The sequence below is a fragment of the Eublepharis macularius genome, chromosome 15 (assembly GCF_028583425.1).
Source record: "Eublepharis macularius isolate TG4126 chromosome 15, MPM_Emac_v1.0, whole genome shotgun sequence".
NCBI classification, from domain to species: Eukaryota; Metazoa; Chordata; class Lepidosauria; order Squamata; family Eublepharidae; genus Eublepharis; species Eublepharis macularius.
In genome coordinates this window covers 37,354,198-37,367,946 of record NC_072804.1, presented here as the reverse complement: position 1 = coordinate 37,367,946, position 13,749 = coordinate 37,354,198, and the positions used below count along the sequence as shown (strand labels likewise).

The window sequence follows — 13,749 nt, the reverse complement described above, 5'->3', positions numbered from 1 at the left end:
TGCACAAGTTGAAAACAGCAATAACTTAATTTTTTAATTTTTACTTCATTTATATCTCTCCTCAGTGGAAGCTGCTGACATCATTCTCCTGTTCTCTATTTCGCTCCTCACAACAACCCTGTGAGGTAGGTTAGGCTAAGAGTATGTGGCTGGCCCACGATCACTCAGCAAGGTTCCATGGCAGAGAGGATCACTCTAGTTCCTAGTCTGTCATTCTAGCCACTACAGTACACTGGCTGTCAATGAGAGCTTTGTATATGTCTACGGGTAACAGATCGTGGCGAGAATCTGGTGTCCATGGTGTGTGTGCTCGAGGGGAACGGGGGGGGGGGGCGTAAAAATTTTTTAAGGTGGCTGTTCCTTTAAATCTGGGCATCTGCCGCTGCGAACTTCCCTGAAGCCGAGGCCATTTTTCCCCACCTCCTTTTGCAAAGGAGGAAGCGACTCCAGCCATGGCAGACGATCGGCGTGACTATAACCTGACCCAGGCGCAAGAAGGCATCAAAGCCAAGTACCCTCCTATCCACATGAAATACGAGTGTGAGTGTCTCCACGGTGGCTCGAACACGAAGGCTACAGAGGCGGAGGGGGATCGGGCGCCTTTGGTGGGAGTCCGACCGCTTTCCCAAACACGGGCGTGGGCTAGGGAGGAGGGCTAGGGAGGAGGTGGCCAGCAGGAATTGCCGGAGCAACCCGTGCTTCTTGCGAAGGCGCAGAAGGAGAGCGAAGGCTTTAAGACTCAACCCAGATGCGAGCCCAGCCCCCTGAGGGTCATTGCTAGAGAGGAGGGTTGCTTTTCGGCTTGGTTCCCTCTTGCAAAGACGCCAGCCCGCCCCGCTTATAGATATGCACTGTAGGCTCCTTGGGACAGAGGCCTTGGCTGTATTGGCTGGCACTCCCCGGGAAGAGCCGAGCAATTGGGGGAGAGGGTCGCTGGGAAAGAAGCGCTCTGGTTCGGGTCGCTCGTTAGCTACCCCGTTCTCCAGTCTGCTTTTGAAGAGGCCCAAATGATCTCATTCTCCCTTTGTTTCAATCCCCGTTTAGATTTGGATCATACAGCTGATGTGCAGTAAGTATGGATTTCCTGGAAAGCTTTCTAGGGGAGAGAGGGAAGGAATCTATCTATTTTTAAATATTCCTCTTTCTCACTTCTACAGTCCAGTTTTCCACTCTTGGGAAGACATTTCCATGTGCCACTTTTCAACCATTGCATTCATAGTTGTTAATATTGTTTATTTTGATTTATGTTTTTGTATGCTTTTTAATTGGAATCTTATGATGAGGGATCAAAATCAAAAAGAGTCCAGTAGCACCTTTAAGACTAACCAATTTTATGGATGTTTCAGTATTGTGAACTGCCTTACACTTTTTTTTTTTACTGGAGAGATCAGCCAACATGTAACATGACCTAATGTTTTGCCAGTTCTTTGCTTGGATCATAAAAGACTTATAAGCAGAGCATGGAGGCTAAAGCACTGTTGTTGCACCCAGTCGCTGGTATTCAGAGGTACATTGCCTCAGAACATGAGGTTCCACTTAAGACATTTCAGCTAATAATCATTGATGGATTTATCCACCATAAATGTGTCTGGTGCCTTCTAAAGCTGTTACATCATGTAGCAGTGAGTTCCGTATGTTCACATATCTGACGTCCCAATTGTAACCGCCAAGCATTGCTGAGCAAAGTTTTAAGGGCGATGGAAATGGAGTTTGGTTTTTTTCTTTCTTTCTTGGAATGTAAATTGTGAATATTCTTATTTGATGGGGTACCCGCTGCACTTGATCATCTGATGCCCTTACATTTCTTGCCTGCAGGCTTCCTGGTTTTGCTTCTCATCACTTACCGCAGACTTGTTTTGTTTTACTGGCTTTTGCTGTAATAATAATAAATGACTGCTTCTCATCACTATTCCGTAGAGAGTTAATGAATTCTGCTGTTCCTTTAGGCTGCATGCCTGGGGAGACACTTTGGAAGAGGCCTTTGAGCAATGCGCTATGGCCATGTTTGGATACATGACAGATACTGAGACGGTTGAACCCCTGGACACAGTCGAGGTGGAGGCAGAGGGTAAGAAGGTGTTTTTGGACCTAGAGCTGATTGCTGGAAACCAAAGAGGGGAAAACCTGCCGGTGTTGGTTTGCCGAGGGCATGGAGCTGCCTGGTACTGGCTCAGACCATTGGTCTTCCTGTCTCAGTTGTGACTCCTTCAATCAACAGCAGCTCCCCTAAGGCCCTGAGCAGAGGCCTTTTTCAGCCCTGCCACCTGAGATCGAACCAGGCACCTTCTGCATGCCACTGCTGTGCCCCACCATTGAGCTCTGCCCTCTCCCCTTATTCATGGCAACCAGGCAGGAAATGTTTATGACAGACAGTTGGGGGGAGTACTGCTGATAGACTATGGAGTGCATACAGGCACTTGCAGCCTAGATATTAGAGACAAGCAAGCACTTTATGGGTTTCCCCGGATCCAGGTAATCAGATGTGCGCTTTTGAATTCCTTGCTGGGAACTCAGGCATTTAAGGCCCAATTTAGACCAGGACAGTGGCATGCAAGGAGAAGAGGTGCCATTTTCCCAACTGCAAGTGCACATGGGACTGGCAGGCCCAGACCAAAGACTGTATCTCTATTGTTGGTTGTCTGCAACGGATTTTACCACTCCCACTAGCTTCCTAGGCTTTCTGATGTAGCATGAATGTTAGGGAAACATTCACATTCCTGCTTGGTGGAAGTGCGGGGCTTGAAGCAACCTGCTTAGACAGGGCTTGTTCATATGGCGTGGCAGCTTATTACAGCTCTCTGAGTTTTAAGGGTCCAAATGCAATAGTATGTTGTTGTTTGGGATGAACTACCAGTGGACAATCTGCAAGGGAGCTTTTCCCAGCAGTTGTAATGCTTGGCTCACTCAGTTATTGCTTCAAATCTAGTCTCTATCCCAACCCTTTGCTTTTCTCAACTTGATTTCCCCCTACCCCCATATTTAACATTTTATTAAATATCGCTCACAATTGCATAACTGGTATGAACTGTTCTGGTACCTTTTTCCACAGCCAAGAGGAAGGGTTTCCTCTCTCAGGGTCACCTGCCCACCTCTTTCACACAGCCTTGGTTTCTCTTTGCACAAACTTCCCGCAAGACTTTTCTCCCCTTGCCTGTCCTTGATCTGCTTTCACCATTCCAAAATGGGCAGTTTCCATCTTTCCTCTTTTTAACTTGTTGCGCAACAAATGAACACACGGTTGAAAGTGCTGGAGTTATCTGTCGTTCTAATATTTGCCATATTGCACACAGCTGTGCATGGGTTCATAGGCGTGCATCTTTTAACTGTGGGTGGGAGGAGCATGTAAAGGAGGAGGGAGAAGTGCTACCCAGATGTGGCATCAGATACTGCCCATCCATAAAGCACTGCTGTGTTCGTGTGGAGAGGAACGGGAGAATGTCAGCAGAGAATATAACAAGTGTCAGGTAGAATCACTGAGGCAAACTCCCAAGAAAGGTCCCAAGAAAACAGGACAACAATCCTTCAAGTACAAAGAGGTCTTCATATAAGTGGTCCTTTAAACGGGTTTCTCCAGCTTCCTCCTAACAGCCCTGATCTTGGCACAAGAATATTTGCCAAAACCTCCATGAATTAGCGACAAGCAAGCAGAAAATTGAGTTTAAAATACTCCCTCAATTTGGGACCAGCAGAGCAAATGGAAGGCGGGTTCTATAGATCCCAGGGCTGTGATCCGGTTCTTGGCCCAACTAAGACTAGTTCTTGGATGGGATCCAAGAGCTGGCACACACACACCCTGAGGCCTGCTCCTTGTTTGGGAGGCCTTTCTGAGAGAGGACGCGCTTGCCAGAGCGTGTGAGCTTTTCCCGCTTCTGTTCCAACAGGCCATGACATGCTGTCTCTTCTCTTTCACTTTCTGGACGAGTGGCTGTATAAATTCAGTGCAAATGAGTTTTTCATTCCCAGGGTGAGTACCTGCTGTTTGTCCCCTCGTGGAAGAGGGCTGCTTCAACATTTTTAAAATGTGCTCTGTGCTGTGGCTGTATGTTACATGCTGTTGTACTGCTGAATTGTTGGGTTGGCCCCATCTGCCTCTTCCTTGACAAGACTCCTCAAGCAGGAGGAAGACTCCCAACTTGAGTAAACTGCATGTTAAGGGTAAAAGCCAGCATCAGGCAGTTCCAGTCTGAGGTATGACAGAATACAAATAGGGAAGTGGTTCAGCTGAGAATCACAAAGCAGTGACCTAACTTACGAATGTTGTGGTACTGCTTTTTGAGTTCATTGTTAAAGGAAAAGGTGGGGGCAGGGTCTGTTGGAGGTGTGAAGGCTCTGCCTGCAATATGTTAGCAGTTTTCAGAGGGTGATTCAGGAAGCTTTTTGCAGAGAGTTTTATGAAAAGTCATAGAAGACCCTTAAACTTAGGGAAAGGGATAGCTGACAACAGGGCTTTTTTTCTGGGAAAAGAGGTGGTAGAACTCAGTGGTGGAACTCAGGACTGCACAATGATGTCACTTTGGGTCAGCTGGAACAAGGGGGGAGTTTTTTAAAGTTTACATCGCCCTAGGTGAAAATGGTCACATGGCCGGTGGTTCCGCCCCCTGATCTCCAGACAGAAGGGAGTTTAGATTGCCCTCCATGCACGCGGAGGGCAATCTAAACTCCCCTCTGTCTGGAGTTCAGGAGGCGGGGCCACCGGCCATGTGACCATTTTCAAGAGGTGCCGGAACTCCGTTCCGCCGCGTTCTCGCTGAAAAAAAGCCCTGGCTGACAATAAAGACTAGCGAGAGCCCCTTCCCTCCACCAATTCCACTGTGCTTTCTTTGTGGAGTCTTAGGCTGATTTCGCCTACATAGGATAATGTGCTTTCAATGTGCTTTAGTGATTGTTTGCAACTGGATGTTTCCTGTGTGAAACGGGTGAAGTTCTTCTGCGTGGATTTTAAGATGTCAGAGATGTTTGTCAGATGATGTTAGAGCTCTTTGAAAGGACTAGGTTTTCAACCTTTTTTAATGAAAACGAGACGGGAAAAAATCTTTTTTTTTTTTGTAGGAAGTGAAAGTGCTTTCTATCGACCGAACAAGATTCAGAATAAGGTCCATTGGGTGAGTAGGCAGAAGGACTAAATCTAACAGTGATATATTGGCATTTCAGAGAATAAAGACACTGCTTTCCTGTGCCAAAGGACTGTCCACGCAGTGTGGAGGATGTCTTGAAGGGGCATTTTGTAGTAGAAGCGTTCCCTCAGAGACTTTGCTTTGTTTTGTTTATTAAATATGTATGCCAGACTTCTCAAAACAATATTTTAGCTATTTATTTGCTTCCTTTATACCTTGCTTTTTTCCTCAGTGGGGGCCTTAAGTGTTCTCCTTTTTTTCTCCTCTCCTCCACTCAACAGCCCTGTGAGGGAGGTTAGGCTGAGAGTGCCTGGCCCATAATAGCACTGGCTAGTGGACCGACATCCCTGAAAATTTGTTAAGCAGCTCAAGGGTCATTAAGAGAGTGAGAGCCTGTGTGGCATAGTCATTAGAGTGTTGGACCAGGATCTGGGAGCCGCAGGTTCAGATCCCTGCTCTGCCATGGAAGTTTGCTGGGCACCCTTAGGCCACTCACATACTCTTAACTTTACCTACCTCAGAGGGCTGTTGTGAGGATAAAATGAAGGAGAGAAGAACAATGTAAGCTGTTTTGAGTTTCCATTGGGGACAAAGGTGGAGTGTAAATTAAATAACAGCAGTTAAGTGAGAGAGAGAGAGAGAGGGCAACATCTGTGGCTCTTCCTGCTTTTGAGGGTGCCAAACAATTGGAAATTGTGGCCATTCTGTCCAAAAAATTGACCACTTTGGCTCTGGGTTCTAAACTGTTCTTTTGTGACTTGGAGTTCAGCGGATCCTTGATTGTGGGGCCCACTTACTGTGTTAGTGCTATTTGCCTGTGAGAACTCTCCCATCTCGTGGTCTGGTTCATCTGAGGCAATCGCCCTGGCTATTGGTCATGCCCTGAGGCCATTTAAATCCTCAGAACAACTGGTGTTCCAGATATCTGGCTTAAAATAAATGGTGATCTTTGTTAAAACCCTATAATGTCACTCTGTACTTTCTTAATACATTTTTTCACTTTTTAAGATGGGGGGAAGAATTCTCTTTGTCCAAACATCCTCAGGTATGTTATAACTTGTGTGTGTGTGTGTGTGTGTGTGTGAGAGAGAGAGAGAGAGTGCAAAAAACTTACTTTGTTCTTCTGCGTATTAGAGGCAGGGCTAGCTGCACTAGCCATTTTGAGAGCCAGACTCTTTTGTCCATGTATATCTCAGCCTCCTGTTGCCACCAAGCTTCCCAACCCAAAATGTGTGCTGATCTCCAGGGGTCTCCAATGGGAAATACTGCAAAGAAACTAATGGTGCAATCTCCAGGACATGCATCTGCCCCATAGTGTTTGGAAGGCAATAAGTGACATGGCGAGTGTGCTTTGAATGTGGTTGGGAGGGGGGAGTGATAGTGAGAGCTGTTGCCCTTGGACTGGTTGTGGGGAAGCATTCCTTCCCAGGGTTCTATTGAAAGATACTGCTGCTGTTGTTCCTTGCTTTCAGTCTTGGGCCAACTGTCGATGTTTTGCAGCTCAATCACCAAAACATGGCTTGTTGCTTGGGGGCGCCCCATGCATTCCTCTTCCTCTGCATGGGTATTCTTTCCTTCTTTCTCTTTTAGTTTTGGAAGTAGCAATGCGTAAATAATATGACTACACAGGAGCCAGCATGGTGGAGTGTTAGTCTCGGATCTGGTAAACACAGGTTCAAAACCCTGCTCTGCCACGGAAGCTTGCTGGATGACGTTAGACCAGCCATGCACTCTCATCCTAACCTACCTTACAGGGTTGTTGTGAGAATAAAACGGAGGAATGGAGAATGTTGTAACCCACTTTAAGTCCCTATTGGGGAGAAAGACAGGATTTAAGTGAACACATTTTCACTAACCATTGTGAAACCACGGCTAGCAAACCTGGTTGCAAATGGGCTTGGTAACTGTATCTGGTAAAAAGTTAAAGACTATGCTAACCCTGCAAAGGCTGCAAAATAGAAAGGCTGGGGACATGCCCAGTGGAACATTCAAGTCTATAAAATGTTCCCATTTGCAGTTTGGAAACTAGACGATGTCTTGTTTGCACTTGGCCTTGGAAAGTGGGACAGTATCTAAATGAACAAATGCAACTGAACACAGAACTAAAGAAATTCTAGGGGCAATGAGGATGCTTTGACTTGAAAGGAACATTCCCTGGGGTCCATTTGCCCTGTTTTTGCACACCAGGATTAATCTTCTTGTCAGTCCTTGGCAGGTAGAATCCCCCAGTTCTCCACAGCAAACACACAGGTGCATTGGTTGAAGTAACTTTATTAGAGATTAAGCAAGTTCAAGGTGCTCAGACAAGTGCATTGGCAGAAGTGACATAACTGGGGTTGGTGCTGTTAGTTATAGGGAACGTTCCCACCATCAGGATAAGGGCCGTTAAAGTTTTGGGGTGCGAAAGAGCCAGGGGGTTTGCCAGGGAAGAGCTAGGTTTAGACTTGACAGAACAAAGAATGAAATCATCTCAGTTCCCAAGAAAGATACGTTTTGAGCTGGCCGCAAGCAGCCTTCAAGGATACTTCTGGAAGCAGTGAGGAAAGAGAAAGTAAATACTTGAGAGAGAACTTACTGCCTTAGTATCAATACGAAACTTCTCATGCCCTCAAAGGACCAGTACAGAACACAGAATACATTCATGGCAGATATACAGGCCGGCATATGTGACACTCCTTTTTCTTTTCTTATTCCCTCTCAGGGCACAGAGGTCAAAGCAATAACATATTCAGCAATGCAGATCCATGAAGATGAAAAACCAGAGGTCTTTGTCATCATTGACATCTAAAAGAAGAAAACTGGCCCGTCCTGATGCTTTGGCAGAAGTACGAGACACTCCCAAGCAGGGGACCTGTTCCTCTGGAGAAGAAGGTGGGCCACTTGACTTGCCATCCTGAAGGGAGATGAAGGTGTCTGGAGCAGCCAAATGGGAGAGAATCTCAGGGAACGTCCCCTTCTGGGATGACTTTGTGGAAGACGAACTGCACTAGGAATATTCTGAAGAGCGCACGTGTGCAGAAAGATTAATACTGGAGAATAAGCAAACTTGGCTGGTGCCATTTGTAATTTTTTTCAAGGCTGGCTTCTTGCTTAGAATAAATTAGGAAGATAGAATAATATTTCTTTTGATGAAGGAAAAGGTGGTGGAAAGAGTTAGAATGTCAAAGTGGACTGATTCTATTCGGTCTTGAATAATGCCAACCTTTCTTCTTCAACCTCCTTTTGTCGTTTTAAACCCGCTTCTCAGATCAGGTGGAATTTCTTGCATCATCCACTTTGCCAGAGAGGAACTGAAAAAAGATTTCTCCCACCAAATGATTCTGTTCCTCACCCCATCTCCTTTCCCAGCCTATATGAAGCAGTTAACCCTGTGCTCCATGTAAATATAGTATGCCCAGTCTCCTGAACCATGGTTAGGAGACACTGAGAGCATGCTTTCCCTTCTCTACCCAAGATGAAACATGAACAGCTTGCTCCCCTTTCTCCTTGAACCACTTCAAACCATGGTTCCCAGGGCTTGAAGTTAGCATGACCAGCATGGATACAGACATAACAGTGCACCACAGTTAAAACATGGAATGGACTGGGGTGGGTGGGGGGTGCATGATGGGGAAGAAGAGGAAAGGATGCAGGTTCCGTTCACCTAATATTTGCACCAAGCCTTAAAAAAAATTGTAGGATGGGACAGATAGTTCTTTCGATGGGTCTGTTTTTTCACTTGTGCTCCTTTTGATTGGGAGTGGAGAGAATGTTTTATGGATCATCTCTGTGTATGTGTATACTAATTTGGGTTGTAGGTCTAACTCACTTGCGTACGGATTGGATTCTCAGGTGCCATTTCCTCAGTAGCAGTGTGGATTTCAGCAGGTTTGCCCAGAAATGTAGCCTGTTGGCTGGACCATTGTGTGCCCTTTGTTTTGCTGTGCAAATGCAACATTTTTGTGACAAAATGGTACTGCAGAGTATTTCTGAGGAGGGGATACAAGAACCCTGGTTGTGGAGAGTGCCGTCAAGTCATAACTGACTTATGGTGATCCCTGCTGAGGTTTCCATGGCAAGAGACTAACAGAGGTGGTTTGCTGTTGCCTGCCTCTGCAACCCTAGTCTTCATTGGAGGTCTCCCATCCAATTACTAACCAAGGCTGGCCCTGCTTAGCTTCTGAGATCTGACAGGATCAGGCTCACCTGGGCTATCCAGGTCACGGTAGAAGAACCTTACACGCTGCAATATTCTCATTGGTCCTTGCATACTGGATTTTGACTTTCAAGCGCTGCACAGTTCTGTGACTGGGGGCAAGGTGCATCATTGCAGTGTATTAAATACAGAATATATGTGCAATGTTTCAATGACGGGCAGAAAGAAGATAATTTAAAATAACTTTTAAAACATTAAATAGAATCTGAATTTTAAAATGTAGCATGTTCACATTGGGGCTAGTGCATGTTGATGCTGTTGTGCTGCAGAAGAAGAATCCTGTTTGGTTGTTTACCTGCCTTTTCTCACGCAAGGCACCAAATTCACTTGCAACTTCATAGAAGAATTAACCTAAATCTGAGGGCTGCCCTGTGTGTTCTGACAAGTGCCAGGATCATGGCTGGAGAGAGCCAGGGGCTTCTCCCTCCGTGTGGGGCAGGCAGTGTTCTCTAAACACTTGGGGCTTGATCCAAGCCTGACAGGGATGCCAACAGGAGCCAGACACTTTTTCTCCTCTGCTCACCTGTTACAGGGAGCAGGTGACCCCTGTGTGGCTCACCTATCCCTTGCTGACCCTTGCCTCTCTGCTCAGGTATGGAATGTTGAACTAGTTTTAGCTCATGCTCTTTGCCTGAGGGAAGAGAAAGGGATAAACATAACCGGTTTCCATTCCACCAGCGGGCTGGAGAAAGAAGAAGGTTTTGCTGAGTCTGCTTTGATTCCTCTATGTGCATCCACCATATACGAGATGGAGCCTGTGGCATTCTCTGTGTTTGTTATACATTTATAGCCTTACTGACCCTGGCCTAAAATGTTACTGGAGAAGCAGCCTAATGCTAGAACTCGGAGGCACCCAGTAAAGTTGTTGAGAAATAGGCTCAGGACAGAGAACTGGAAATACTTTGTCAGGGCTTGTGGCGCCCCCTGGCGGGACTGGCGGCGGCGCGGGGGGGGGCTCCTTCGGCGGGTCCGTCCTGCAGGCGTCGGGCACCGCGGCCAGGCCCTGGGCCGGAGGGTCCTCCCCAGGGGGCCTCAGAAATGGGCGGCCCTTGTCTGCTCTGGGGGTCCAGGCAGCACGTGGCTCCACCCAGCCGACTGCACCTTAGCGTCAGGGCAGCCGGCTTCCTTCTCCTCCTCGACCCTCCTGGGGAGCCTCCCTAAATACCCTTTTCCCCTCTAGCTCCACCCCCTGTCCCAAGCACCCCCACCCAGGGCCATTCCCACCACCTGGGCCAGGTGTGGCCACGCCCGCCGGCCCCACCCGGTCCCAGCCCGTTGGTGGGCCTTGTGACGGATTCCCGCCCCCTTTTCCTGGCTGCCCTCCCCCTCCCTGATGGGCAGCTGGCGGGGCCTATCCCGGCCCGGCATGGCTGAGCCCGCCTCTGCCCCGGCGTCCCGCTGGGCGCCGTCGGCTCCCTTCCCCTCCCCGCCCCACTGGGGAGGGAGCGTGCTCAGGCCGGCCGAGGGCGCCTGTGCCGGCGTTCGCCCGCTCGGCCCGGCCGGGCGCGGCTCGCCTCCAGCCCTTTCCCTGCGCCGGTGCGCAGGCCGCCGCCGGAGTCGCCGCGGCGCCGCAGGAGCCGTTGGCGGCCGGACCGAGGGGCCCGCGAGCAGCGCGGCGGCGGCGGCCGGTGGCCCGGGAGGGCGGGGGCTGCTCTGTTTGCCGCCCTGCCGGGCCCCCGAGGCCAGCGGCGCCCGGCCCGGAGCCCCCACCTGCGGCGCGGCGGCGGCGGCGCCCGGCGCCTCGGGCGAAGGAGAACCCTGCCACCCGCCGCCCCCTGGAGCCCCCTTGGCTGCACCCTCCCCGCGCCTTCCCCGACCCCCAGGTAGGTGGCCAGGCGTGGTGGCGGCCGTCACGGGGGGGGGTGGGGGTTCGCAGAGTCCGAGGCCCCCGAGCCGGGTCTCGGACACACACCCCCCCTTTCCGGGGCGTCGGGCTGGCCCTCGTCGGTGAACATTCGGGACAGGAAGTCGGCGTTGGCGTGCAGCTTCCCTGGGCGGTGCCGGATCGAAAAGCTGAAAGGGAGGAGGGACAGATACCATCGTAAGACCCTGGCGTTGTGGTCCTTCAGCCGGGACATCCAGACCAGGGGCGCGTGGTCCGTCACTAGGGTGAAGGGGTTGTTGACAAGGTAATACTGCAAGGCCCCGATGGCCCACTTAACGGCAAGGGCTTCTTTCTCGATGACGGCATAGTTGCGCTCGGCTGGCTGGAGCTTGCGGCTGATGAACAGGACCGGATGTTCCTGTCCGTCCCACTCCTGTGATAGGACCGCCCCCAATCCGGCGTCCGAGGCATCCGTTTGGAGGACGAAGGGCCTGTCAAAGTCGGGATTGCGGAGCACCGGGGACCCAGACAGGGCTGTCTTGAGGTCCGAGAAGGCTTCTTGCCTCCGCGGGGTCCACTGGATCTGGTTGGGTTGGTCCTTCCGGAGGCAGTCCGTCAGGGGGCTGGCTCGGCTGGCGTACCCGGCGATGAACTTGCTGTAATAGCCTACCAGCCCCAGGAACCCTCGCAATTGTTTCTTGGTCCTCGGGGTCGGGCAGGCTTCCAGCGTGGCCACCTTGTCAGGGAGGGGCCGTAGCTGTCCTCGGCCAACCATGAAGCCGAGGTACTTCAGTTCCTGGAAACCCAGGCGACTCTTGGCGGGGTTAGCCCTTAACCCCGCGGCCCGGAGGGCCTGCAGCACCTGTCGGAGATGGTGAAGGTGCGACGTCCAGTCGGGGCTGTAGACGAGGATGTCGTCTATGTACGCCGTAGCGAATCCTTGGCACTGGGCGAGGGCCCGGTCGACCAGCCGTTGGAACGTTGCGGCGGCTCCGTGCAGACCAAAGGGCATGACGCGGAACTCGAACAGCCCCTGCGGCGTGGCGAAGGCCGTCTTCTCCTGATCCCCGGGGGCCATCGGGACTTGCCAGTACCCCTTGGTCAAGTCCAGAGCCGAGAGATAGCGGGCGGCTCCCAGCTGGTCAATGAGTACGTCGGCCCGGGGCATGGGGTATGCGTCGAATTTTGCGACTTTGTTCACTTCCCGATAGTCGACACAAAAGCGTACTGAGCCGTCCGGTTTCGGGACCAGCACGATGGGGCTCCGCCACTCGCTGCGGGACGGCTGAATCACCCCTAGCCTCAGCATCTCCTTCACCTCTTGGTCCATGACTTCCCACTGTTTCCGGGGCAGGGGCCTCCAAGCTGTCCGCGCTACCTGGCCCGGGGCGGTGGGGATGGCGTGTTCGATCAGCCCGGTGCGTCCCGGCCAAGTGGAGAAGCAGCCGGGCTGACTGGCCAGCAGGTTGTGCAGCTGCTGTCGCTGTTGGGGTTCCAGTGCTTCATCGAGCCAAGGTGTGGTCTCTTCTGGCCTACGATCGGTCCAGGGGAGGTCGCCGGCAGGTGGGTCGAAGGGGTCATCGGCTAGCTGGCATTCTCTCTGCGGGCGGTCCCGCCATTCCTTTAGGTCATTGACGTGTAGGCGTTTGACCTGACGGGGGGTCGGGCCACACTGGACCTCATAGGACTGGGGCCCCAGCGTCCTTTTGATGACGAAGGGGCCTTGCCATGGGTCCCCTGGATGGTTGGGCCCGAACACCCGGCGACTGACTAGGACCCGATCCCCTTCTTGGAAGGTCCTTAACCGGGTGCCCCTGTCGTACCGGGTTTTCTGTGCCACCCGGGCCTTATCCAGGTTTTGGCCGGCCAGGGCTCGGGCCGTCTCCAGTCGCTCCCGCAAGTCCCGGACGTACTCAGGGACGGGCTGTCCCGGCTGGGGGGACGGGGTATCCCTCAGCCCTTCCATTACCCCCAGGATTCCCCGAGGGTTGCGCCCGTACAGCAACTCGAAGGGCGTGTAACCAGTAGACGCCTGGGGGGACTCCCGGACGGCGAATAGGAGAGGATCGATGAAGAGATCCCATTGGGTCGGGCGGTCGTGAGCCAGTCGCCGCAGCATCTGCTTGAGGGTCTGGTTGAACCGTTCGACCAAGCCGTCGGTCTGGGGGTGGTATATGGACGTAAAGATCTGCCGCACCCCCATCGTGCGGCACAGTTGGCGGGTGACGGCGGCCGTAAACGGGGGTGCCGCAATCGGTGATTAGTTCCCGAGGTATGCCCACCTGGGCAAAGAACCGTACCAGGGTCCTGGCCACCCCGGGCGCTTGCATGGTCCTGAGGGGGACCGCTTCGGGGTACCGGGTGGCGTAATCGACCAGGACAAGCAGGAACCGGAACCCCCTGGCCGTCCGGGGTAGGGGACCCACGAAGTCCATGGCCACTCTTTCGAAGGGAACGTGGATTACCGGCAAGGGGGACAGCGGGGCCCGTGGCGGAGGGCGGCTGGAGGTCCGTTGGCAGACGTCACAGGTCCGGCAATGGTCTTTCACGTCCTGGGCCACCGACGGCCAGAAGAAGCGAGTTAGCACCCGGGCCAGGGTGTTGCTGGCTCCCTG

At 51.7% G+C, this 13,749-nt stretch overlaps 1 protein-coding gene across 2 annotated transcripts; it reads left to right on the top strand.

Moving 5' to 3' along the window:
• The first annotated feature begins 429 nt into the window (after positions 1-429).
• On the top strand, positions 430-9,064 carry ZBTB8OS (zinc finger and BTB domain containing 8 opposite strand). 2 transcript variants are annotated; one of them, XM_054999722.1, is made up of 7 exons: positions 430-540; positions 1,045-1,069; positions 1,947-2,068; positions 3,882-3,964; positions 5,050-5,102; positions 6,123-6,159; positions 7,816-9,064. In XM_054999722.1, the coding sequence occupies exons 1-7, from the start codon at positions 453-455 to the stop codon at positions 7,900-7,902; spliced, it is 495 nt and encodes a 164-aa protein (XP_054855697.1). In that variant the 5' UTR covers positions 430-452; the 3' UTR covers positions 7,903-9,064. The 2 variants fall into 2 exon arrangements, with proteins under 2 accessions (XP_054855697.1, XP_054855698.1); XM_054999723.1 differs by lacking the exon at positions 6,123-6,159.
• The last annotated feature ends 4,685 nt before the right edge of the window (positions 9,065-13,749 follow it).

Coding starts and splice junctions, on each gene's coding strand:
- ZBTB8OS (XM_054999722.1), top strand. CDS start 453: ATGGCAGACGATCGGCGTGACTATAACCTGACCCAGGCGCAAGAAGGC. Junction 2,069..3,881: donor AGTCGAGGTGGAGGCAGAGG/GTAAGAAGGTGT, acceptor CTGTTCCAACAG/GCCATGACATGCTGTCTCTT. Junction 6,160..7,815: donor CTTTGTCCAAACATCCTCAG/GTATGTTATAAC, acceptor ATTCCCTCTCAG/GGCACAGAGGTCAAAGCAAT.